Source organism: Corella eumyota, chromosome 7 (genome assembly GCF_963082875.1).
Source record: "Corella eumyota chromosome 7, kaCorEumy4.1, whole genome shotgun sequence".
NCBI classification, from domain to species: Eukaryota; Metazoa; Chordata; class Ascidiacea; order Phlebobranchia; family Corellidae; genus Corella; species Corella eumyota.
Window position 1 is genome coordinate 11,763,662 of NC_137496.1, and position 27,302 is coordinate 11,790,963.

The following is a 27,302-nucleotide window of genomic DNA, read 5'->3' on the forward strand; positions in this document are numbered from 1 at the left end:
ATCACATGATTTAATTTCGATACTGATTGATGTTAGAACGAGTAAATTTGGTAAAACTTTCCATCGACTTTCGTTTAAAAACACAAAAACATATTATAATAAACCTTTTGTTTCCTAGTAAATAAAATATAGGTTGTTTAACTTTGAATAAATTCAGTAAACGCATTTTAAAACTACTTTTTATGCCAATATATCACTTACTATTTGTCTAACCGCTCACTATAAAATGTGTTTACCCATATATAAATGTTAAAACGTAACGGGGAATTTTTTTGTCCTTTTTACGTTAACGTTGACGACACTTTTCTCTATAAATAACCTGTTTAGCACGAACTCGTTTTCTATTAGTCATTTAACTAAAACAGAGCAAGCTTTGAACTTTTAATATCGTTTTGATGCATTTTATGTTTATTATTCACAATGTATACACTTAAAATATATTATATTCTTAAATATTTTTAGGTAAATAATAAAAAAATTAATGTCACAAAAATTTAATAAATAAATAAACAAATGCAATCAACCGTGAAATGCATTACTGGGGAATCCCCTTGGCATGGCAGAATTTTTTAGAAAATTTCTTAAAATTTTTTCAACTTTTGTAAAGTGATTTAACAAAGAATTATTTAAAAAAAAAACACAGTTTGAAAGTTTAAAGTATGTTATAGTAACGTTATAAACTCAGTATTATTTTATGTTTGATCTAATTTATATTAAATATGAAACTTGATATATATAAATGAAGTAAAAATATAACTTGCTTATTTTTATAAATTCTGTTTTTCGTTTTATTTACATTTTTTATAAGTTGGGCCAATATTTTGCTAATATTTAATATGTTTTGGCAACTCTGGGCTACAGTGTTTAAATGTTTACTTAGGCAGTCAAGTGTCTCTTACAGAGAAACGTACATAACGTAAAACACTTCTACAACGTTGAATAACAATTTTTAATTTTAAAAAATAGGAGAACATTTAGTATTTATGTATATTTATTGGTTAATTTAATAGCGGAATATTTAAATATGTTTTTTTTTAAATTAAACTTAATTTAAAATGTTTTTTTATTTAGCTTGTTATTTTAAATTAAGAAAAATTTAAATTTTGCGGAAAATATGAAAAATTCTTGAAATGTAAGAAGAAAGGATTAAAAACATTTTCACCAAATTCTTCAAAAATTTTGCGATGTCTTCGTATTTGGAAATATTATTTTTTATCGTTGTGCTTTTCACTGCAGCACAGGTTCATATTTGTTTTTTGATATCTTTATCTTTGATGTGGAAAGGTCGAGTTCACGACCTAAACATAGAGTAACATCAGTTAACCCAACCCAGTCTCGAGTTGCCTTTGACAGTTTGGGATATTATAGATTACATTTGCCTGATAATTATACTGCTGATTAAGTGCTGGCTCAGCAGGAATTTATATCGTTTATAGAGCATTACTCAAGGTCGCTACAGCATGGGAGCAGTGAGGATTGAGCACACGACCTCATGTAGTGTAGATACAGCACACAAAATCAATAAATACTAAACAAAATTTACACATTTATTTTTTTATATATAACGTCCATTTTATATTTCTACCAGTCTTGTTTTATGCACTTATGTGGATTATCTGTTTATTAACTAAACTTGATAGTTTTTATTAAACTTCAAATCTTATATTCAGGGTTCGTGTACAAGTAACTGCCCAGCTCCATGTTCATGTAGTGGACGAAATTTAACAACGAGCATAAGTGGAATGAACCAAGCTTGTTATGTTAATTGTTCTTCTTTAAACCTTGTATCAGCGATTGAAATCCAAGGCGTTCCAGCATCCTGGATGTAAGTTATACAATATAGTGGTGTAGTGGTTAGCACACTTGGTTTAACTACAGTAGATCCTGGGTTTAATTCCCACTGCTCTTAATCTGTATTGGTTTTAAGTAAGGCGTTATAAACGTGATGATCCAAAAACCAATCAGCAGCTTAATTATCGAGCAATTATAATCAATAATTTACCAAACTGCCACCGGCAACTCGAGACTGGGTTAGGGTAACTGATGTTACTTTATGATTAGGTGGTGAAGTCGACCTTCCTAAATTAAGGATAACTAATAGGAAAAATGTAAATAATAAGCTCATGATTGGTTTAAATCTTAAAATTGATCATTTATCTGATTTTAGATGTAATCATAAAGTTAGGGCATCCTTAAAATTGCATATTATACAAAATTATTATTTAAATTAATGTATCACCATAATACACAGACTTTCATCTATATTTTAAATTACAAGTATATATGTTTTAATTAATTTTAATTAATCTTTTTATTTAGAAATTTAAGCAATAACGAAATAACTTCAGTTGAGGTGGTGGCTTCAAACAATTACATTGTTATAGAATTGTAAGTTAAATTAGTAATTTTTAATCAATTAATTAACCCAAAATCTTTATATACAGTTATTATTTTACTTTAAATAATGTTAACTTTTTAAGAAATATAGTTTTAAATTATTTTTTATTATTTTTCTAAGTTACTTTTTTATTTATTTTACACAGGGATTTGAGTCACAATAATATTAAAAGTTTATCGTCATCCACTTTTCAAGGAATGTCAAATCTTGAAGTTTTGTAAGTTTTAATTTTTTGATTCTCTTTCATTTTTATCAAATACAATTTTAAAGTGTAAACTTTAAAAATGTGTAATTTTGTCAATACTTTGTTGGCACTTACTAAGAATATCTTATATCAAATAATAATATATTTTAAATCCTAATATAAATGTTAATATGTTTAGAAACTTGGCCAACAACCAAATCAAAACAATTCCAGCGAACATTTTCAAGGATTTATCAAATCTCAGAGAACTGTAAGTAATATATTTTACAGATATTAGAACTAGGCATAAGGTTAAAAATCAGCAGCATATTTATCGGGTAATTATAATCTATAATATCCAAAACCGCCACAGGCAACTCGAGACTGGGTCGGAGTAACAATTATTGCTCTATGGTTAGGTCGTGAAGTCGACCTTCCCACATTGAGGAATGAGGATAAATATATAAATAAAGTTGGGTATTAATATAATTGTCACTTTTTCATCAGTTAAGCTGTGTTAAATGGGCACAAAAAATATTTAATATTTCGAGATATATTTATGATTTTTAAAAGTTATATATCAGAGTCTTGTAAATAAGTATTTTTAATATTGGGTACTCAATGATGTATTGTACATTTTAAATAGTAACTTAATATTCCTTACACCACATTTCACACCTTGTAACAATACAACTAAGTGTTTCTGTTGTAAGAAAGGGAAGCTTAACAATAAAAACATTAAACCAGTGTTGTTACTTCACAGCTTTACCTATCATTGAGTAACATGATAACCTTATTTTGTTGGGTAGTAATTTGATATGCTTTGTTTCACAATTTTAACACTTTGTTTGTTGGTGGATGAATTTGTTGGTTTATAGGAAGTGTAACATCTGTTCGTCCGAGGTTATTTATTAATTTTTAACGATAAATATTTGTGTAAGCTTACTCAAGGTCGTTACAAAATTGTACAAAATCTGTGAAATTTTAGTGAGATTTTCGACAATTTTTGAGTAAAAACTCTATTTTTTGGTTAATTAATTATTTGTGTTTGTCATATGCCTACTGTGTGTTCAAGCTTTTAATTGTTGTAAAATAGTTGCAAATTTGCAATCAATATTTGCTTATGATAATTTATCTTTACATTACAATTACCAAATGATATTTTCTTTTATTTTAAATGCCTTTAATATGGGAACTTATATATGTACACTTATAAAGATAAATATTAACCCTTGAGCTTCATAGCATTTGGTAATTCATTTTAAGTTTTAAAAATCAGTAAATTTTTATTCATAAAAATAATAGTCCTACAACCAAAGTTTAAATGTTGAAATTAAAAACATTATAAAGAAAGTAAACTCACATTTTCCAAGCTTTTAATTTAAGCAGTGAATAATGACAACAATAGGACAATGTTTATTTAGTAGCTTTGTATTTATAGCAGGGTTTAGAGCACAATAAAGTTGGCCCCTAAATCAACTTTACTTTTACTAGAACATATTTTATTAAACTTTAAAGTTTTATATTACCATGCTATTAACACTTACTTAAAAGTTAATTGGCTACATTGTATAAAGTGTTTGTTTTTGAAATACTTAATTATATTTTTATTTATAAATTTTTGTGTAAAATGGGTTTTATTTAAATTGTTTAATTTTTATTTGTGTTAAACTTTGCTATTCTATTTTTCTTGGTTTAGTTAAATATAAATATAATAATCTTAATAATGGAATACATGGTTTGTTTTTATAACTATACATTGTCATTCACCATAAAATCTCGTTCATTTGGTTTCCTTTGAGGAGCTTTTTACTAGAACAAAACAAATCTTGAAAACTTTGTTTTTTAACTTTTTTTTGTATATCTTAATCCTCGATGTAAAAGGCTGTTTTAATGGCCTGAACATAGAGTAACAATTGTTACCCCAACTTAGTCTCAAGTTACATTTAGCAGTTTAGGATATTATTGATTATAAATGCATGATAATTCCCCTGCTGATTGGTTATGGTTTGACAGATTTTTCTACTGTTTACAGTACTTTTTTTAAGGCCCTACAGCTTAGATTATTATTTAATTAATGCCAATGGTTAAAATAAACTTAAACTTAAATTTAATTTTATTTTAGACATTTGAATGACAACAATATAACTTCACTACCTTCACAACTACTACCTACTGGCACACCTCTCGATATTCTGTAAGTTTTTAAGTTTTTTAAGTTATGTTTAAGTAGTGTTACATACTGTTTATGTTATTGGGTCCCAGTCATAAGGTTCAGGGTTTGAGTCCCAACGATGTCGTATAAGCTTATTTGTTTGGTTTTGTCATTTAAAATTTGCTCCTTCTATGCAAATTTAGTATATAGGTGAAGTTATAATAATAATTATATTGGTAATAGTTTAGAAATTAAATTGGTTTTACATACTTTTGCATGTCTTGAAATTAGATATTTGTTTATTAGATTTGCTATTTTTTATAATATTACCTAAAAACAAATAATTAAGATTTTAATTAAAAATATTTTTAGAAACTTACAAAACAACGAACTTACAATCTTAAATGAAGAAACATTAAATGGATTTTTATCTCAAGTTTCCAATTTGTGAGTTTATGTTAAGTTTTTTATTTTGTTTGTTAACAGAAAGTCTAAATATTTCAAAACACAATTTTATAAATATTTCAATTTAATTTTGTTTAAGTTTCAAGCCCTCTTATAGTTATTACAAGCACCCTTGTTTAATTCAAAAAATTGTTTTTAAATTCAAAACTTTAATGTTCAAGTGGGGATTGTGAATTTGAAGAGCTATTATTACAAAATACTTTTATTTTAAAACTTAATATTTCTTATTAATTAACCTATTTTTGACATTTTTTTATTTTTGAAATTTATTGTTTTATTATTTTTTTCTAGATCGTTGCTAGGCAACCCCTGGTTGTGCAACTGTCAGTTGTCATGGCTACAAAATTGGATACGAGCCAATCAGGCGACAGTAAGCGACCTCACATTAGTTGTTTGTGAAACGCCGTCCACAGCTTACAATCAACAGCTTTTAAATGTGGATTTGTCCTTGGCAAGATGCGGTGAGTATGTTTGAGGTTCTGGGTTTGATTCCTACTGTGGACAGTTTGTAAAATTGTAATCTTTAAGTATTTTTGGCTTTGCTTCTTCTGCTATTAACATGAAAGTTCTGTAATATACTAATTATTGTGTAGTTGTTAGAATACTTATTTTAGCTACATGAGGTTCTGGGTTTGATCCCCAACTGCTCTCATGCTGTAGTGCCCTTGAGTAAGGCGCTATAAACAGTATGAACTCCTGCTAAGTCAGTATATCCCAAACTGACACAGACAACTTAAGACTGGGTCAGTGTAACTGTTGTTACTCTATGTTTAGTCTGTGTAGTCGACCTTTAAACACCAAGAATTGCTTAAAAACAAATTTAAAATATTAACATTTTGACCTAATTAATTTCTATTTTAGCTGACTCATATATTTCATGCACGAAAAATGATTCAACAAATGAGAAGATATTTATAGTGTGGGAATACACGAACTTGAACGATAGTTTGGTTGAAAGTCAATCTAATTGCTCGACCATTTGCTTCACTAAGGGATTTTATTATGGGCTATATCTTCCTAATGAGGTGATTTGCTGATTTAAATATTTGTTTTTTAGTATACCAAATACATTTTTAAATGTGGAAAGTCGAATGCGCGACCTAAACATAGAGTAACAACTGTTACCCAACCCAGTCTCGAGTTGACTCCAGCAGTTTAGGATATTATAGATTATAATTGTGCAATAATTAAGCTGCTGATTAAGTGTTGGCTCAGCAGGGGTTTATGCTGTTTATAGCTTCTTAATTAAGTCTGTTATAACATGGAAGCAGTCGGGATCAAACCCAAGATCTCATGCAGTAAAACCAAGTTTTGTCATCAAAACATGGCCCACAAAAAAAAAAACATAAAAGTAATTGTAACATGTTATGTCTACAGCAATCTTGTTTATGTGGAAGGAAAGACAGTGAAGGTTTTGTTTATAATAGGAATCAAACAGAATGGGGTTTATGCATGCAAGCTTGTACTACTGGAGCTACTACTGCTTGTGGAAGACAGGTGGGTTTTTATTAAGCTTTATCAAACAATAAGGATCCCTTTACCCAGTGTCAAGTTATACCAAGTTTATTGTTAACTTGGTGTCTATTTACATTCGAATTTTAATGGATTACTGTCACTGAAAACAATACTTAATAAGACATTTCATATTATCCTTCTTTTTACTCGCTTTTTTTACTCTTACTCTTTTATGGAAAATGGCCTTTAAAATTTTATTTAATTGTCATTACAAAAATTTTGAACTTGTGTTCATTGGGTTAAATGGTTTATGAGCAAATACCAGTTTTGGCCCCAATAAGCATTTTTATGCCATACTGACATTTTCATAACTTTAACTTTAAAACTTTGACCAACTTTTGAAGTGATGTTAAAAAATGGCCTTATTGTAAAATTAATTTTCCCATGGGCATTACAACTGTATACAACTATAGGATTATTATATTATTACTAAATACAATCTTTTTATTAATTTAAATTACTTTGAACTTCAGGTTGTTGGTGATTCTATATTCCATGCCTCCCCACAAATCAGTTTCAGTGGTTTGAGAATCTACTCTGTTTATGAAGAGGTAAAAGTTTTAATTTAATTATTACTAAAATTAGCAGCTAGTGATCTCATGCTGTATCGTCTTTGAATAAGGCACTATACAAACTCCAGCAGCGTGGTGTAGTGATAAGAACGCTTGCTACACCACCATTAGGTTGTGGGTTTAATTCTTACTGATCTCATGCTCTAGCGCACTTGAGTAAGGTGTTATAAATGGTATAAACTCCTGCTGAGCCAGCACTTAATCAGCAGTATAATTATCGAGCAATTATAATCTATAATATCCCAAACTGCCACAGGCAACTCGAGACTGGGTCGGGGTAACTGATGTTATTCTATGTTTAGGCCGTGCATTTAAACTTCCCACATCGAGGATAAAGATATATACAAAAAAAATGCTATAAAAACATGATTTTTCGAGTATTAGATAAAATTCAGTGCTGATGTAAAATCTAAATTTTAAATATATTTTTAAGATTGAGTTAACTCTTACTTTACAACAAGAAGACATCCCACTGGATTTTATGTGGAATTTTAACGACAGGGACACCACTGTTATCATTGCAACCAAGTCCCAAACTGTTCAACACAGGTTTACTTATTTTATGTTTGTTTTTTTTTTTTAAATGTTGGTATCAATCTTAAAGTTAACCAGCAGCGTGGTGTAGTGGTCAGAACCTTTGCTACACCACATGAGGTCGTAGGTTCGACCTCCACTGCTCTCATGCTGTAGCACCCATGAGTAAGGCACTATAAACCGCATAAACTCCTGCTAAGCCAACACTTGATCAGCAGCATAACTATTGTGCAATTATATTCTATAGGCTCATATCCCAAACTGCCAAAGTTAACTTAAAACTGGGTTTGGCTGTATTTTAGGGACTTTGGCAATAAAGCAAATGGAATCAAACCTAGAACCTCATGTAAGAGGACATACTTGCTACGTTAAATTTAAAAGGCTTATACAACCATGTTGAGAAATATTTCATATTCTGAGTTGTTTATTTTAAATGAAATGTATTTTTAATTGTTATTGAACTAAACTTTTTTTTGTTTTTAGGTTTTTTGCCAGTGGGGAATATATGGTCACTGTAGTTGCAATGAATGGATTGGGAAGTGAGACTTTTGTGTAAGTTTGTTTTCTATTCCTTATGTTAATGCACTTGGCACCAGATTCATTAGGTGGTTTAAATAATATAAGGTTAGAGTTAGTGTATTCAAAAGGAAAACAAATTTAAATAAAAGTTACTGGGGACGCCAACTTTTTGTATTTTTAACGCTGGTCAGAACACTTGGTTTCGATTCCCACTGCTCTTATGCTTTAGCTCTCTTGAGTAAGGCTATTTAAAACCTTACAAACTTCTGCTGAGCCAACACTTAATTAGCAGCTTAATTATCAGGCAATTATTATCTATAATATTCCAAACTGCTACAGGCAACTCGAGACTGGGTCGGGGTAACTGATGTTACTCTATGTTTAAGTTGCGCATTCGACTTTCCCAGATTGAGGATAAAAACACAAAATATTTTTAATACTCTGTACTTACAACTTAAAAATTACATTCCAGTATGACCATCAAGGTGGAGGAACCAGTACAGGGGTTGAGTGTTCAATGCCCCGCTGAAGTAAGTCCCGGTGAGGAGCCCCAGGTTGAAGTAGGGTTAGTCAAAGGTTCAAACCCCACTCTGATTTGGTCACTTTCCAAGGATGGGGGTGATAGTATTCAAGGTAAGATTTATTAATTTTTCCTCAATGAAATATGAACAGTCTTTTCACGTATTAACTTATTTTTGTATATGTATATCTTTATCCTCGATGTGGGAAAGTCGAAAGCGCGACATAAACGACCCAGTTTTGAGTTGACTTTAGCAGTTTGGGATATTATAGATTATAATTGTCCAATAATTATGCTGCTGATTAAGTGCTGGCTTAGCAGGAGTTCATACCGTTTAAAGCGCTTTACTTAAGGGCGCTACAGCATGAGAACAGTGGGAATTGAACCCAGGACCTCATGTGTAGTGTAGCAAGTGTTCTTACCACCACGCTGCCGATTCTTTTGTTGCATTAGCCCAGTTTTGATTATTAGTAATCTGATAATATTGCCGTTTTATTAACTCATTTATAACAAAAGTTAGGTTTATAAAATTAAACCCGACTCAGCCTTACTCTTTTCTGAAAAAAGCTTTTAAGAATGTAGTTTGTTTAAATAATTTAAAAATTAAAATCAAATTAGATTTTTTTTGTTAAGTTGCCTTTAAAAGTATTAGGCACCACAAATGGCATGATAACTTTATACAGGGTGTAAGGGCAAAATTAGAATTACTGTGGGGATAGCCCATCACTTATTTAGTTCACTTGTTTGATATATAGAAGACTGGAACATCATCATCATCATTACACTCTTTCTCTCTTCAATTTAGGAAAAGACTTTCTACACTACATGAGGTTCTGGGTTTAATGCCCAGTAATCTCATGCTGTAGCTAGCGCCTTTGAGTAAGACGCAATAAATGGTATGAACTCCTGCTAAGCCAGCACTTTATCATCAGTTTAATTATCGGGCAATTATAATCTATAATATCCCAAACTACCAATAATAACTCAAGACTGGGTCGGAGTAACTGATGTTACTCTATGTTTAAGTTGTGCATTCGACCTTCCCACATCGAGGATAAAGATATATAAAAAAAAATGTTATATCATTATCTGTAGAATTTAAATATTTGGTGTATTATAAAATATTCTTTATGATGTTACAGATGAATCTTTTTGTCCGACGGGATCGCACTACTTTGCTTCAAAACGTATTTGTTACAAAGTCTACCACCAGGGATTGAACTGGGAGACTGCGCGCACAAATTGTCAAAACCAGGCTGGTGACCTCGCTGTGGTGGGTTCAAATCTCGTCCAGAACTTTTTACTAAACAATGTTTCAACTTCACTATCTGGGTAGGTTTATAAACGATAAAAAATTTAAAGTTTATTTTGGGTAGTTTTACAATAGATTTTTAAAACTGTTTGTTAAATATAGTTTGATTTTACTTTTTATGTAGAAATAGTTACTAGATTTAATATAGAATTAAGAGTTTTTTTATATAAAAATTAACTTTTAAACGAAATTAACAATTTGAGAGATTATATAATATTGGAAACTACCGATCAATTTAGATAAAAAGTAATTAAATTTAAATTTTTTTGTTTCTTAACTTAGTTGGTTTTGTTTAGCTTTCTAGATTAACTAATATTTTATTTTTAATAGTTTCTGCTTGTTAAATGGTAAGTTGAATTTGGGTGTTTATTATTTTTGGTGTTTTTTTTTTCCTTTTTTTATTTTTTTTGAAGCATGTTTTAAGTTTCGGTGTGTTTGCATTTTTGTTTAAATATTTTGGCTCACTATTTTTTTTGTCATTTTTTTACTATAAATTTTGGTTTTTGCTCATATTACCGAATAATAAACGGTATGAACTCCTGCTGAGCCAGCACTTAATCAGCAGTATAATTATCACCCAATTATAATCTATAATATCCCAAACTGCCAAAGGCAACTCGAGACTGGGTTGGAGTAACTGATGTTACTCTATGTTTAAGTTGCGCATTCGACTTTCCCACATCGATGATAAAGATATATACAAAAAAAAGTGAATAGTTAAACATTTTTTTGTACTTTAGTAAATACTGGATAGGATTGAGTGACAAACAATTAGAAGGAACCTTCATGTATGTGAATGGCTTTGGTTTGAACCAATTTCAACCATGGGCAGCAGAAAGTCTTCACCAAACTTATCCCTTTAACTATTTCTATGTAAGTTAAGAGTTGGTTGAAATTATGCTAAAGTCCTGATTTGTATTCTTATAAGCTAATAAAGTTAGACTTATATATATTTAAACCCCGGTTGTGTAAATTTGAAATACATTCTTTTATACAATTTATTTTTTTTGATTTAGAATCTTCTTTTATGGTGTATATTACAATGTTTTTGTAGCAGCGGGAATTAAACTTATAACCTCCAAAAATTGTGTAATTAAACAATTGAAACATTGTACCATTCGTAATATATATATATATATGTTATATATCCAATTTAAAAAATAAAAAATTGCTGTTTGTGGTGCTTCGGTATTTTTTAGGGCATATATTGAAATTGTGACCATATTACAACAAATAAAATGCATCAATAATTATATTTATGTTCTGTTTCAGGATTGTGTTTACCTTAACACAAGTGGGTTGTGGGTGAACACAAATTGTTCAGATGTCTATCCTTATGTTTGCCAGTTCACATCGCCAGGTAAAATTTTAAAGTTAACTTTTTTTAAATCTATAATTTTATTCAAGATCCTGGGTTTAATTCCAACTGCTCTTATGCTGTAGTGCCTTTAAGTAAGATACTATAAACAGATGAACTCTTGCTGAGCCAGCACTTAATCAGCAGCTTAATTATCGGGCAATTATAATCAATAATATTCCAAACTGCCACAGGCAACTCGAGAATGGGTTGGAGTAACTGATATTACTCTATGTTTAGGCCGTGAAGTCGACCTTCCCACATCGAGGATAAAGATAAACAAAAAAGATTAAATCATTAAAACCCTATTTTATTTGTCACAGATAAGTTGAATCCACCTCAACATTACAGTGCTGGAGTTATGGAGTTTGAATCCAACTCAGTGAATTACAAGAATGCAACGATTGATGAAGATTATGCTCCAACTATTATCCATAAAGTTTGTATTTTGTTTTTTATTAAATAAAGATTTAATTCTAAGGTTTATTTTTTTGTTAATTATGTTATTTTTCAACTTGGATACCACGGTTTGAAGTTAAAAAATATAAAAGATTTTTTAACGTGTGCGCTTTAAATTGTTTGGTGACATTAACTTAATAACTTTTAGTGCTGGCAAACTAAACATCAGTTACACCAACCCAGTCTTGAGTTGCCTGTGGCAGTTTGGGATATTATAGATTATAATTGCCCAGTGATTAAGCTGCTGATTAAGTGCTGGCTCAGCAGGAGTTCATACTATTTATAGCGCCCAACTCAATGGCCCTACAGCAGTGGGGATCAAACCCACAACCTGATTTCAATTCCATAGTCACTTTAACATATTAAAACATATCCTATTTTAATATTTCTTGTGTTTTTAATTTTCACCTTTACACCAGCGCTACACTCTACTTTTCCCTGGTTTGTGGATTACTAGGAGTGGAAAAATCAATCGGTTTGAAGCAATCACCAGCAACCCAACAACTTCTGCTATTGGTGAACTTTTAACTAATTTCAGCTTTAGGATTTATCGGCCAACTTGTTTGTCATCAGAAAACCTTATTCATCCGGGTGAGCTGTTTATAAACACAATAATTTATATTCTTATATTTATTTATTCTCAATGTGGGAGGTTGACTTCACAACCTAAACATAGAGTTCTATTTGTTACTCTGACCCAGTACCAAGTTGACTTTGGCAGTTTTAAATATAAGTGATTATAATTGTCAGATAATTAAGACTAAGTGCTGGCTTAAAATAAGTTTAATATTGTGTTTTACTTAATGGCACTTAAGCATGGGAGAGGTTGGATTTAAACTCAAGACTTACTGTAGTAAAGCCAATTTATGGCGTTTTAGACTAAATCTAAAAGTTTTTACCCATATTGTCTTCTCAAGTATTCATGTCAGTAATTACTTTTAACCTTTTATCTAGACACTTTAACATAGAAGCAGTGGGAATCCAACTCAGTGCCTTTGATGCTGTATAACACTGCCAATTCTAAATATTTAAACAAGAACATTTCAAGTATAGAATTTGTTTAATTATTTTAGGTTGTACTTCGCACCCCACAGCTTATAGCTCATGTAGTGCAAACAGTTGTTCCTCCTACCAACCTACACAGTGTGATGATGGACTAAAATATTGCCCCTACAGCCCCAATTGCAGGGTGAGTTGAAACCCTGTTTTAGAGAGGTGGTTATATAAGTAACTTGGGGTAAATCTCTGTTTAGTTGGGGGCCAATCAAACCTTTGTATAGGGGTTAAATTTTTCAATTTTTTTTTAAATTCTGCTTTACATACATACTATGGCGTAGCAAATGATTTTATAACAAAACTTTAAACTTTAAAAATTACATATTTTTTTAAATGTGACATCTTTCTTATGTTTTAGGAGCAAGTATCTCCATGTAACTGGTATAATGAAGACATTTCAAACATACCACTAACCCACAGTGCCGGCATACCAGAATATAGCTTAGTTAAAAGTTATAATATTGAAATTGATAATGAACTTATGTTGAACCATGTAAGTTGATGTTTTATTATAATTATTCAAGATTTTTACAAATTTTTATTATAATTATTCTTGATGTGGGAAGGTTGACTTAACGACCTAAACATAGAGTAACAACAGTTACCCCGAACCCTGGCTTAGCAGGAGTTCGTACCGTTTATACACCTTACTCAGGAGCTCTACAGCATGAGAGCAGTGGGGATTAAACCCAGGACCTCATGTGGTAAAGCTAAGTATTCTAACCCCTACAAAATTCTGCTGTAATCAAAGTTACCCAGTTTAAAGTTGTTTTATTATTTTAAACTAAACTAAATTTATTTAAAAGTTTTCTCAAATTTATTTTCTATATAAAGTTAACAATAGAAGATGGAATTGAAGTTGAAGAGAATGATGTCATAGCGATTGGATTTGATTCTTACAAATCCATCGGTAATTTCACCAACAATCCTTCAATCTTAAAGTTAAAATGTTTGGAAAGCAATCTGAGCCGGTACTTAAATTTATTTATTTGTTTATTGTATATTACCAAAATTTTATAGTTTTGATATTTTTTTATGGTAGTGGTAGTATTTAAGCCTGCAAAAATGCTATTTTTTATGGTGTTTATAATACTAAAAGCCAGTTAAAAAATTGATGTTTAAAGGCACAAGTTTTTACTTAATTCTTAGTAATCTATGTTGTACATAGTTAGAAATAAATCATTTTATAATTAGACTGTAAAGTTACACTTAGCTACCGACACATGGTGTAGTAAGTGGTTAAAACACTTGCTTCATCACATGAGGTTGTGGGTTCAATTCCCACTGGTTTCATGCTTTAGCCTCCCCTGCGTAAGGTTTTATAAACGGTATAAACTCCTGCTGAGCCAGCACCTAATTAGCAGCAAATTTTTGAACAACTATAATCTATTATATCCCAAACTGCCACAGGCAACTTAAGACTGGGTCAGGTAACTAATGTTACTCTATGTTTAAGTTGCGCATTCAACTTTCTACATTAAAGATAAAGATATAAAAAAAAATCCTTAGTTAAAAGTCATACTATAATTTTTAAATTTTTTTTTATTTAAATATTTAATGTTTTTAGTTGGAGACAGGATGCAATGTTATTTGAATCAGGTGACCCTTCAACATTAAGTGGAAGTACTCCTCACAGTTGGTTGAGATCTCTGTGGTGCAGTATAAGAGTTCATTATAGCCAACCTTCAATAACTAACCTTCAATCTAAATTCATGAAACAGGTTAATTTGTTTTATCATTCTTATTATTATTTTTGTATAAAAATTATAAAATAGTATTAAATATGGGTAAAATTTGCGTTAATTTAAAAAAAGTAAAGTATAAAACAATTTAGGTGATTAAGTTTAATAAACTTATGTTTTTAAATGATAAAAATTTCAGTTTATATTTACATATAAATTGATTCAAAATTTTTAACCTATTTTGGACTAACTTAAAATTAGGTTATTATTAAATGAGCTTAAGCTTGGTTTTACCATGTATGGTCTTGGGTTCAATCCCCACTGCTATCATGCACTAGTGCTCTTGAGAAAGGCGCTATAAACAGTATAACCTCTTATAAACAGTATAACCTCTTAAACTTGACCTTAGTCGGTGTAGCTAATATTTAAAATGTATTTGCATAACTTTTTTGGACTAACTTAAATTTTAGTGATTATTGAATAAGTTTTGTAAAATTTAAGTTTAATATTATCAATGTAACATTTTTAACAAATGTTTTTAATTTTTATTTTAAAAATATTTTTTGCCTTTGTTTTAACTCTATTTTTAACTTTACTTATATAAACTTTCTCTTTGTACTGATAGAATGATCCTGGTGAATATAACTACCAAGTTTATGCCAACAATTCAATCTCAAACACCCAAGCAGTAAACCCACCCGTCAACTGCACAATTCGTGTTCGTAACGAGATCCAAGAAATAGTTCTTCAAAACCCATCGGTGTTCGTCGACGATCAGGACACAGTGTATGTTGCACTCGGTGATGAAGTTTCTTTATCGTTTGAGATCATAGGAGGGGGGGAGAACACGATGACGAATTGGACTCTAAGTTCGGAGGGATCAGGTTTGTGGATTTATCTTTAAATTATGGGAACTGTTTTTATTAATTTAATTTTTTATATCTTTATCCTCGATGTGGAAAGGTTGAATGCGTCACTTAAACATAGAGTAACATTTGTTACCCCAACTAAGTCTCAAGTTAACTTTGCCAGTTTGGGATATTAAAGAGATTATAATTGCCCTATAACTATGCTGCTGGTTAAGTGCTGGCTCAGCAAAAGTTTATACCGTTTATAGCACCTTACTCAGCGCGCTACAACATGAAAGCAGTGAGGATTGAACCTAGGACCTTATGTAGTAAAGGCAAGGGTTCTGTCTAAACTAATACTTCAGCTAGGTTTTAAACTCTGACAATTTTAAATGTAATTGTTCCTGTCATTGTGGTTGCCTACCCTTAAATGAAATAATAATATTTTTAACTCTCCTTATTAAGAAACACCGGCTAGTAGAGATGAGGTTGTGAATTCAACCTGTGTTATTGAGACATCGTGTACTTACACTTCTAATAGGACTTTCAACTTTACTAACATTGGAAACACAACTGTTGTGGTAAGGCTATTAAGTTCAATCTTAGTTTATTGTTTTATTATAGATTGATTAGAAATAATTTGAATTAAATGTGTTAAACCAATATTTAAAAAAAAGTTTTAATTTTTTAGTCAATTTTTTCTGGTTAAAATACTATATTTATAAGTTAAATCAGCAGCTTATAATGGAATAAAAACATTTTTTTTAATATATACCTTTATTGTCGGTGTGCGAAGGTCGACTTTACGATCTAAACATAGTTACCTCGACCCAGTCTTAAGTTGTCTTTGTTAGTTTTGGATATTATTGATTATAATTGCCCAATAATTAACTGGTTAAGTGCTGGCTAAGCAGGAATTTATAGCGTTTATGATGCCTTACTCAAGGGTGCTACAGCATGAGAGCAGTGGGGATTAAACCCACAACCTTATGCCTATAAAAACTTCAAATATTAAATTATTAAACGTATTGTTTATTAGATTGAAGGTAGTAACGGCATCAGTACCTCCCGTACCCAGATAAGGATTATAACTGAAGAAGCTATAACAGGGATTAAGATATTACCTGATGGATTGACCAGGATATTAGTTGGTGTTTCACAGGTATATATACAGTTGTACTGAGCACTTTACCTACTTAAATCCACTGCTGTCTTATATAACCTCCTATTAGACCAACTTTTTATTCATATTATGAACAAGAATTTATTTATTAATAATCTCAGGTATTTGAAAGTTCGTATGAAACAGGAACAAATGTTACAACTGAGTGGATTGTTGATAACCTGGAAAAGTTTAAAGTTGTTCAACAAACTTACAATGTTTTGTTCAGGAAACCGTCCACTTATCAGATAAAGGTGATTTCAAGTTATTATACTTATTTAATTCGTTTAAATATACAAAAAAAAATCAAATCGATAAATCAACAATCTCGTGGTGTAGTTATTAGAACACTTGGCTCCACAACATGAGATCCTAGGTTTGATTCTCACTGCTCCCATGCTGTAGCACCTTTAAGTAAAATGCTTTAAACGGTGTGAACTCCTGCTGAATTAATACCTAAACAGTTGTTTAATAATTGAGCAATTATAATCAATAATATCCCAAACTGCCACAGGCAACTCAAGACTGGGTTGGGGTAACTGATGTTACTCTGTGTTTAGGTGGTGAAGTTATTCATCCAAAATAAGGGATAAACAAATAAAAAAAATAAGTTTTAAAATAATTTAATAAATGAACAAGTATGTGAAATTAAATATTAGTGATATCTCTTAATATATATTCACAGATGGTTGTTAAGAATCATGTCAGTGAGTTGAACCAAACAATTAACTTATTAGTTGAGGAAAGAAATCTTTTAACGGGATTCTCGTTTGATTCCAGCAACCCGACCTTTATTCAAAGTGGAATGCTTCAACAGTTTGGAATGGAGGTTATTATAAAACTTATGTTATACTGGACTTGTTTTAGGTTGTGGTTGGAAAACTTGGTTTTATTATGTATGTATGGTCTTGGGTTCAATCCCCATTGCTCTCATGCAGTAGTGCCCTTGAGAAAGGCGCTATAAACAGTATAAACTCCTGCTGAGCCAGTACTTGATCAGCAGCATAATTATCGGGGAATTATAATTAATTTTATCCCAAACTGGCAAAGGCAACTCGAGACTGGGTCGGAGTAACTAATGTTACTCTATGTTTGGGTCGTGAAGTTGACCTTAGTTGATGTAACTAATATTTAAAGTGTGTTTACATAGAACATTCAGCGTGGAAGCAGTGAGAATTAAACCCGGGACTATATGCAGTAAAGCCAAGTGGTAATTTAATTTAAAATAATTTTTTTTTTTCAGATCCATGTTGATATGAACATTGATGTAAGAGTGACCTGGTATTTTGAGGGAAGACCTGAAACCCCTCTTATTTTCACTCAACCTCATACAGGGTTTCCAAACGTTCCTGGTCAGCAATATCAAGTTATCCTCAGCAGCTTCTTCAACAAAACTTTTCCAGTTTCTGGAGCCAAATCTATAAGGGTAAAAATATTTTTATATTTTAAAATTTTTTTTTTGTTTTTTTGACTAAGTCGATTTTTTGTCCACTAGGTGGTGGTAGAGGATGATTATGATGATATCCAGGATCGGAGTAGCGAGGTCGATGTCCGAGATGTTTTGACGTCACTTGAGGTCGGATTAGATGGTGGGTTTGTGCCCGCTGTGGCGGAACTGTTACAGGTGAGTAATTTAAATTTGTTCTTAATGTAGGAATGTAGACCCAACGACCTTAACATAAAGTAACATCATGTCGTCTGACCCAGTCTCAAGTTGCCTGTGGCAGTTTGGGATATTAAAGATTATAATTGCACGATAATTAAGCTGGTGATTAAGTGCTGGCTTAGCAGGAGTTTATACCGTTTATAGCGCCTTACTTAAGGGCGCTACAACATGAGAGCAGTGGGAATCAAACTTAGGATCTCTTGTAGTGACCGCACAGTCTAAATTAAGATTGCTATTTATCACTTAACTTTAATTTTGTGTATTGTGTACCAATATTGTAATTTCAAATAATTTATTCAAGTTTCGGGCCACTGTTACACCCAGTAGCTACAAGACCCAATTTACATTTAACTGGGGTGAGGATGTGGACCCAGTCACATCAACTAACCAGGTAGAGGGTCATACTTACATGGGGATTGGTACTTATAATGTGACGGTGGAAGCTGATAATGGAGTTAGTATGCTGTATGCTTGGAAGTTAATCAGAGTTTACCATAGAGTTACTGGTAAGTCTAAATATAAAACTAATACAAGTATTTAAACGCTGAAGTATTTTTTTAATTACCATATTATGTTTAACTTAGTTTTAAATGAAATTTTAGTTATGTAGCTTACTAAAGGTCTATTTGATAATGTTTTCTTAGGCCTTAAAATTAATGGAAGGACAACTTTATGACTTAACATAAAGTAACATCAGTTACTCCGACCCAGTCTCAAGTTGACTTTAGCAGTTTGGAATATTATTGATTATAATTGCTCAATAATTAAGATGCTGATTAAGTGTTTGCTCAGCAGGGGTTTGTTCTATTTATAGCGCCTTACTTAAGGGCACTACAACATGAAAGCAGTGAGAATCAAACCCCTGACCCCATGTAGTAAAGCCAAGTTTTCTGAGCACTACATTATGTTGCTGGTTTAATTAACAAGTCTATCAAAAATTTCACAATTTAATCTTTTTTTTTCAGGTTTGACAGTGACCACGGATGGCCCAACAGAGCTTAATGAAAACACGATGATCACCACCACTGTCAACAACTACGATTCGACAGAAATCAGTTACAACTTTGACACGGAAGCAATACCTGATAGTGGGTTTGAGAACCTAACTACACAGACACAAAGATCGGTTCTGTTTGTTGACCCAATGAGATATAACGTTACTGTTACTGTTCGGAATCCTATTTCTCAGGAAACTGTTGTAACAGAGGTTTGTAATTATTTTTTACAAAATATTTTATAGAGTTAGAGTAACATCTAAAGTTAGAGTAAGATCAGTTACCATGACTCAGCCTTTCTTTCATATAAACTTTTTTATTTGAAATCTTTTTATATGAATATAAAAATTATTAATTATTTTAGTATAGTTTAAATAAACTCAATTTTTGGGATATTTTTAAATAAAAAATTTGCAATTAGGAAAATTTTTGAAACAACTATTTTTGTGAAATTGAATAAAATTTTGATTTTTTTTTAGATTCATGTTTTTGAGCTTCAAATTGAATCTGTGGAGTTTCCGCAAGGCTGCTCGGAGACTAATGTTTCAGTTCTGTTTCAAGCTGTTATGCCAACCAACAGGTTATCCTCAATATTATTTAAAATTGTCTTAAAATTTTTTTTACCCGTACTTTTACTAAATTTAAAAAAAAATTTTATCATTTTTTTCCTTGTTTTTTTAATTTTATTTTTTAATTTCAAATTTTAAGCTAACAAAAATATTTTTTAGGGTTGATTTATTTAAGTTTGATTGGGACTTTCGAGATGGGATAACAGAACCAACGATAACAGGGGACAATAATATTACTCACACATTTACTACTGATGAGGACTTTCTATCTACTGTGAGGGTGACTAGTATAAGGACAACTCGTTTCACTGAAAAAGTAAGTGAATCAGATGTTTATGGTTTTTAAAGTTATTTAAATTCTTATTTTAAAAGACAGCAGTGTGGTGTAGTGGTTGGAACATTTTACTACATGAGGTTCTGGGTTTGATCCCCACTGCTCTCATGCTGTAGCGGCCTTGAGTTTAGGCGCTATAAACTTCTGCTGAGCCAACACTTAATCAGCAGCTTAATTATCGGGCAATTATAATCTATAATATCCCAAACTGCTTGAGTCAACTCGAAACTGGGTCGGAGTAACGGATGTTACTCTATGTTTAGACTGTAAGGTCAACCTTGCCACATCAATTGAACAACGTTTTTCAAAATAGAATTTTAAATCGTCTAAATTTAAATATATATTATTTGTTAAATTACTGATAACTAAATTTATTTTTACATTTCAGAACTTTACAATTTGTGTCCAAAAACCAATCCCAATATTCAGTCTATCCACATCTGTGCCAGTTATTAAAACAGGGCTTCCTATTAATTTTACAACAACACCCAGTATAGGGGGAACTAATGTGCAGGTTTACCTAGAGTTTGGTGATGGAAGCACTGTAGTTCAATATTCCGTTTCAGGTGAAAAATTTTGATGCAAAAATATTTGAAATTTTTTTTTTATTTTTCTAAACTATATTTAAACAACATAAAGACTGCAGCATGGTGTAGTGGTAAGAACACTTCCTACACTACATGAGGTCCTGGGTTTGATCCCCAAGGGATCTCATACTGTTGCGCCCTTGAGTAAGGCACTATAAATGGTATAAACTTCTGCTAAGCCAACAGCAGCTTGACTATCGGGCAATGATATTCTATAATATTACAAACTGCCAAAGTCAACTTGAGACTGGGTCGGGGTAACTGATGTTACTCCATGTTTGGGTTACTCAACCTTCCCACATCGAGGATAAAAAAAAGTTATATTTTTTACTCTATTTAAACATATTTTTGTTTTTTTGCAGATTTAATTTCTCATACTTACACCAGCCCAGGCAACTATACAGTCCTTCTACATGCTAGGAATTTGGTCAGTACCCAGAATGTCAGTTGTATGGCTGTTGTACAAGATGCTGTAGCTGGTAAGTGCTTCTATGTTTTAGTAGTACAACACCTAACTTAACTACATAAAGTACTGGGTTCAATCCCTACTGCTTCCATACTGTAGCGCCCTAAAGTCTTGTGCTATAAACGGTATGAACTCCTGCTGAGCCAGCACTTAATCAGCAGCTTAATTATCGGGCAATTATAATCTATAATATCCCAAACTGCCACAGGCAACTCGAGACTGGGTTGGAGTAACTAATGTTACTCTATGTTTAGGTCATGAAGTCGACCTTCTTATATCGGGGATAAATAAATACCGGCAGCGTGGTGTAGTGGTAAGAACACTTGCTACACCACACATGAGGTCATGGGTTCAATCCCCACTGAGCTCATGCTGTAGCGCCCTTGAGTAAGGAGCTATAAACGGTTTGAACTCCTGCTGAGCCAGTACTTAGTCAGCAGCATAATTATCGAGCAATTATAATCTATAATATCCCAAACTGCCACAGGCAACTCGAGACTGGGTTGGCGTAACTGATGTTACATTAAATTTTCATCTATGCTAGATGCTAAAAAAAAACAATTGTCAGATTAATCGTAACCGAAATCCTCAAAATTTCGGAATAAATAAAGTTTTAATTAATGTTTTAGACATCAGCGTGACCACTAATTCAGGATATGAGACTTCGGTCCCAGTAAACAGGTTGATTGAGTATACTGCTCGGTATACTGGTACTGATGCTACTGTCCACTGGAATTTCAGGGATGGGACGATGGAAACTGGAAACCCTGTGAGTTCTGTTTAACCTAATTATTTGGAAACACTGAAATATTGTTTGGTTCCAGATAAAGATGTTAATTTTTTTTGATTTTTTAACTGCTTTTTTAATGTTTGAATTAGGAAGGTTTTATCCTTGACTTAGACTCACCTAGGGCTAGTTATTTTTCGTTAGGTTCCTTAATCAATTTTAAACTGGTTCTTTAAAATTATTGGGCACCACAAATGGCATGATATTTACCATTAAGGTTTAAGGAAAAAAATTGTAGTTTATGTGGGGGCAGCCCACCACTAATTATTTTAACTTGTCTGATTTATTAATATGAGTTTGGCTTTTCTTTGTTTTAACTTTTATGCATTTCTTTAAAACTAAGTCATGTTTAAGCAGTTGATTACAAGTGTCTTGATTAATTTTTAACTGGTTCTTTAAAAGTATTGGGCACCACAAATGGCATGATACTTACCATTAAGGTTTAAGGAAAAAATTGGAGTTCCTGTGGGGATAGCCCATCACTGCTTGTTATTACCTGTTTGGTCTATTTATACTTAAGTCTGGTTTGCTGGTCTTAACTTTAGCACTTTTTTGAAACTAAGTCAGTTTAAGTGGGCGATTGCTTTATTTTTGTCAAGTTTCCCAACCGATTTTTAAAAGTTCTATAAAAGTATTAGGCACCACAAATGGCATGATAACTTCATACATGGTGTAAGGACAAAATTGAATTTTGAGTGGGGCCATCCCACCAGTGATTGATATCACTTGTCTAAAATAATAAGACTGACGCATTATTGTTGGAGTAGTATACTGATCATGACAGCGACCTATGACCTAAATGGGTTTGCATTTGAGCCACACTAATGCCCCACACTATTTGCCCTTAAGCTCATCTTCCTGGATAGTTTAGCCACGTTTCAAACCGCACACCCATACCTACAAACCAAAAGGTTCAACCCTTCAGTGCCACACCATTTGTTCTCGAAGCTTGGCATTTACGGATACATGTTGTGCAGGAGTTAAAACCCCTGATCTCTTACATTATGTCTTAGTTTTAATCCTTACTGCATCCTTGCTGTAGCATCTTTTAGTAAAGTGCTATAAACGGTATAAAATTCTGTTATACGAATACTTAACCAGCAGCTTGATTATCGGGCAATTATAGTCAATAATATCCCAAACTGCTACAGGCAACTCGAGACTAGGTCAGGGTAACTAATTTTACTCTATGTTTAGGTCGTGAAGTCAACTTTTCACCACATTAAGGATAAATAAACAATAAAAATAAAAATTAAACAATTTAAAATTTTTCTAGGTAAGCCACACTTACAACAACAGAGATACTTACATTCTGAAAGTGAATATCTCAAATGCAATTAGTAGTGCGAGTGTAAATACCAAAATAGATGTTTCTTCAGCTGTTTCAGGTACAAAATAGTATTCTCATATTAGTCTTAAACTTAGTTTAGTTGATTGCATTGTGTTGCAAATAATAGGTGGTGATAATTTATCAGCAGTTTAATTATCATGACTTTTATAATTAACTAGTCAAAGCCCACAATATGGTTGGCATTTTATTTGTTGTAATATGGTTGCAACTTTTAACTAATATTTGCATGCAACAATTTACCCATGCACCGCAACAGTCTAGTTTTTTTGCCTATAAATAGGATATATATATTGTCCACCAAGCCGGCAGCGTGGTGTGGTAGTAAGAAACACACCTGCTACACCACACATGAGTCCACAGGCAACTCGAGACTGGGTCGGGGTAACTGACATTACCCAATGTTTAGATCGCGCATTCGACTTTCTTACATCAAGGATAAAGATATATACAATAAAATTCTTTTGTTTATATTGCATTTAATCTTAAAAATTTTTGTAAAACTTTTTTTTAGGTATAACCCTCGATCCACCACCCCCTATTGTTGAAGTTGGAACAACCGTCAATATTCAAGCTTCTGCTCCGCTTGGAACTTCATACACGTTCTATTGGAAGGTTCGTGGTATTTGAAACTTAAATACAACATAAGGAAAAAGCAGTGTGGTGTAGTGGTCAGAACACTTGCTACACTACATGAGATCTAGGGTTTGATCCCCACTGCTCTTATGCTGTAGTGTTCTTAAAGGCACCATAAACACTTTGAACTGCTGCTAAGCCAGCATCTAATCAGCAGATTAATTATTGGGCAATTATAATCTATAATATCACAAACTGCCACAGGCAACTCAAGTCTAGGTCGGGTAGTTGGTGTTATTACATCATGTTTAGGTTGTGAAGTCGACGTTTTTACATCGAAAATTCAAAAAAGTTTATTATGCGGCCTACAGTGCTTTGTACCTGAAACTACACCATGTTGAAATACAAGTTCTTAACCCCACCTTCAATTTAGTTTTATTTTTCTTATTTGATATAAACTTTTAGGTTTATCCAAGCTCCAATGAAATGTGGGACAAGCGGGGACCCGATAAATTATTCTCTTCTCTTTTTTCTACCCCTGGGAATTATTCTATTGTTATGAAAGTAGAGAATCAGGTAAAATGACATCATAATAACTTCATTATTTCAAATTAAATGTGCACTGTTTGTTTTATTTTTTAAAGTTAATATTTTTTGACAGTTTTACTAAAATTTTGTTTTATTATTATTTTAAATTTGTTTTTGTAACAGCTTTAAGTTAACAACATTTGTTACATTTTAAACTAACTTTTGTAACTTTCACGTTGTTTTGATTCAAAACAATATTTAACTTGAATTTAGACAACAAATATCAGTTTATTTGGAGTAAGTTTAATGCACGGTAGAAAGTAGTTAGATGAAAAATTTGTTTATTTTTAATTTGTTTTAGCGGGCATAAAATTAGTTTTAAATATTTTAAAATTTATCCTCGATGTGGGAATGTCGATTTTACGACCTAAACATAGAGTAGCATTCGTTGACCTTGACCCAGTTTTTAGTAAATCAGCGTGTCAAAACATTTGGCCTCACTACATAAGGTCGTGGGTTCAATCCCCACTGCTCTCATGCTGTATCAGCCTTTAGTAAAGCGCTATAAACAGTATAAACTCCTGCTGAGCCAACACTTAATCAGCAGCATAATTATCGGGCAATTATAATCAATAATATCTCAAATTGCCACAGGCAACCCGAGACTGGGTCGGGGTAACTGATGTTACTCTATGTTTAGGTCATGAAGTCGACCTTTCCTCATGGAGGATAAATAAACATAAAAAAAATTGACTTTTACGTTTCGGAATATTATTGATTATATTTGACTGATACCAAATTAGCTAGGCGAAAGCCTTGATAATTGAACCTGAAACCTCTGGTGTGGAAAACCTAAAGTCTAAGATAATAAATAAAAATGATTAGTAGTAGTAGATCTTTATTGATTTTGTGATTTAAGATATCAGTGATTTTTGCATGTTGATAAATTGGCATGATAAGGTTGAAGTATTGTACATTTGATCTTGTTAGTGATTGTTAGTTTATAATAAGTTAATCAGTAGTAGTTTTTGATTGGTGTTTTATTTTTTGTTTTAATTGTATTTTTTAATTAATTAGGCAAAAAAGGATTGTAAAAATGTGAAAAAATATAAAGTGATGTTTCTGTAAAAAAACTTTTTCAAGAAGCGTTTTTGTTAGGGTTGTTATCTTGTTAAAAAATGTTTTTAATGATTTGTGTCAATTTTTTTTTTTTTTTTCAAAATTTTTTTTTTTTTCTAAATTTTTTTTTTAAATTATTTAAATTTATCCTCAAACAGGCAAGCTCTGTAAACTACACCGAGACAATTGTGGTCGCTGAACTTTTAACAAATCTCGAGATTGGTTCCAACCAAATAGTCCCAGACGATTACGCTCCAATTAACGAGAACGTCTCTTTGTTTATCCTCCTTCACGATGGTTCACCTTTAAGTGACAATACCTTTGGAAACACTGAGTTTATCTCGGTCGAGTGGATTGTAAAGATGAACAGAAACACTGTGGCTACTAAAAGTTCGTTTAAAGTTAATTTTTTTATTTATTTATCCTCAATGTGGAAAGGCCAATTGTGCAACCTAAACATAGAGTAACATTAGTTACCCCGACCCAGTCTTGGGTTGCCTTTAGCAGTTTACATATTATAGATTATAATTGCCGATAAATAACTGATTAAGTTAGATGTTGGCTTAGCAGGAGTTTATGGAGGACTACAGTATGGAGGCAATGGGGATCAAACCGAGGACCTCTTATTAAAACTTAATTTTTTTAAACAACAACAACTAAAATTCACCTTTTAAATTTACTTTTTTAATCACAGACGAAACAACATTGGTTCATATTTTCACAATGATTGGAACATACCTGATCGAAGCCAATGTTTCAAACACAATCTCAAACTTTATTCGGACCACGAATTTAAATTTAATTGAAAGAATTGGAAATATCAGCTTCACTAAAACTGGGCTTCCACATGCTATTATAACTGGGGAAGCAGCTGTTCTAACTGTAAGTAAAAAAAACAAAAAATTTTATCATTTTTTTTAAAGTGTTACATTACAGAGTTTTGCAATTTTGTAAGTGATGTATATAGAAGTAGTATGTTGACACTGAATTACAAAATGCCTTTAGAACCTTTAAAAAATGTCTGTGGTACTTACAATTAAATTTTTCAAAAATACTGGAAAATGATTAACATAAAAAACCAGGTTACCATATTTTTTTGTGTGACGTAGAGAGTACCAAGAAGTGTAGTGAATGTAAACAAGCTAGTACTTTCTACGTCATCACAAACAGGGCTTTCATTTTCTTATACAGAACTTTAAAATAATTTTTTTTTGAAGGTCCATTCACAAGGAACCAATGTTGAGTACCTATGGAAACCTGACATCAACAGTGACATCATAGATGACCTTATGACCCCACATTTCACCCATGTTTACCCCGAACCTGGGTATTATCAGATTCAAGTTGAACTTACCAATAAACTGGGCAGAGTTATTCAAAATTACCTGCTCTATGTTCAAGATACAATCAAGGGTAAGATTTTATTTATTTTATTTTATAAAAAGCATCGGAGGTCACAACAGTAGGTTTGGGGTTTGATCCTGACTGCTTCCATGCCATAGTTCGATAAAGGCAATAGGATTAAAAGAAAATTGTGAAACTTAATTATCAAGGTTATATTCTAAGGTTAAAAATATTTTTAACTTAAA

At 31.8% G+C, this 27,302-nt stretch overlaps 1 protein-coding gene across 1 annotated transcript in view; it reads left to right on the plus strand.

The window, feature by feature from the left end:
- Positions 1-1,079: 1,079 nt before the first annotated feature.
- The window catches only part of LOC145760435 (polycystin-1-like), a 59,610-nt gene continuing 33,387 nt past the window's right edge, over positions 1,080-27,302 (plus strand). The window contains exons 1-44 of the mRNA XM_082574324.1: positions 1,080-1,241; positions 1,671-1,825; positions 2,320-2,388; positions 2,544-2,615; positions 2,782-2,853; positions 4,708-4,779; positions 5,110-5,184; positions 5,494-5,663; positions 6,064-6,227; positions 6,580-6,699; positions 7,191-7,268; positions 7,723-7,838; positions 8,307-8,375; positions 8,815-8,975; positions 10,005-10,194; positions 10,915-11,047; positions 11,447-11,534; positions 11,855-11,970; positions 12,410-12,581; positions 13,064-13,179; positions 13,405-13,539; positions 13,881-14,017; positions 14,614-14,767; positions 15,354-15,612; positions 16,042-16,157; positions 16,616-16,738; positions 16,861-16,992; positions 17,424-17,567; positions 17,982-18,164; positions 18,234-18,362; positions 18,706-18,910; positions 19,370-19,611; positions 19,879-19,979; positions 20,128-20,284; positions 20,691-20,868; positions 21,252-21,368; positions 21,985-22,124; positions 23,419-23,530; positions 24,005-24,105; positions 24,532-24,642; positions 24,868-24,891; positions 25,872-26,103; positions 26,408-26,595; positions 26,931-27,126. Coding sequence (XP_082430450.1) covers positions 1,185-1,241; positions 1,671-1,825; positions 2,320-2,388; positions 2,544-2,615; positions 2,782-2,853; positions 4,708-4,779; positions 5,110-5,184; positions 5,494-5,663; positions 6,064-6,227; positions 6,580-6,699; positions 7,191-7,268; positions 7,723-7,838; positions 8,307-8,375; positions 8,815-8,975; positions 10,005-10,194; positions 10,915-11,047; positions 11,447-11,534; positions 11,855-11,970; positions 12,410-12,581; positions 13,064-13,179; positions 13,405-13,539; positions 13,881-14,017; positions 14,614-14,767; positions 15,354-15,612; positions 16,042-16,157; positions 16,616-16,738; positions 16,861-16,992; positions 17,424-17,567; positions 17,982-18,164; positions 18,234-18,362; positions 18,706-18,910; positions 19,370-19,611; positions 19,879-19,979; positions 20,128-20,284; positions 20,691-20,868; positions 21,252-21,368; positions 21,985-22,124; positions 23,419-23,530; positions 24,005-24,105; positions 24,532-24,642; positions 24,868-24,891; positions 25,872-26,103; positions 26,408-26,595; positions 26,931-27,126 — 5,881 coding nt within the window. The 5' untranslated portion in view covers positions 1,080-1,184. The remainder of the gene's footprint in view (positions 1,242-1,670; positions 1,826-2,319; positions 2,389-2,543; positions 2,616-2,781; positions 2,854-4,707; positions 4,780-5,109; positions 5,185-5,493; positions 5,664-6,063; positions 6,228-6,579; positions 6,700-7,190; positions 7,269-7,722; positions 7,839-8,306; positions 8,376-8,814; positions 8,976-10,004; positions 10,195-10,914; positions 11,048-11,446; positions 11,535-11,854; positions 11,971-12,409; positions 12,582-13,063; positions 13,180-13,404; positions 13,540-13,880; positions 14,018-14,613; positions 14,768-15,353; positions 15,613-16,041; positions 16,158-16,615; positions 16,739-16,860; positions 16,993-17,423; positions 17,568-17,981; positions 18,165-18,233; positions 18,363-18,705; positions 18,911-19,369; positions 19,612-19,878; positions 19,980-20,127; positions 20,285-20,690; positions 20,869-21,251; positions 21,369-21,984; positions 22,125-23,418; positions 23,531-24,004; positions 24,106-24,531; positions 24,643-24,867; positions 24,892-25,871; positions 26,104-26,407; positions 26,596-26,930; positions 27,127-27,302) is intronic.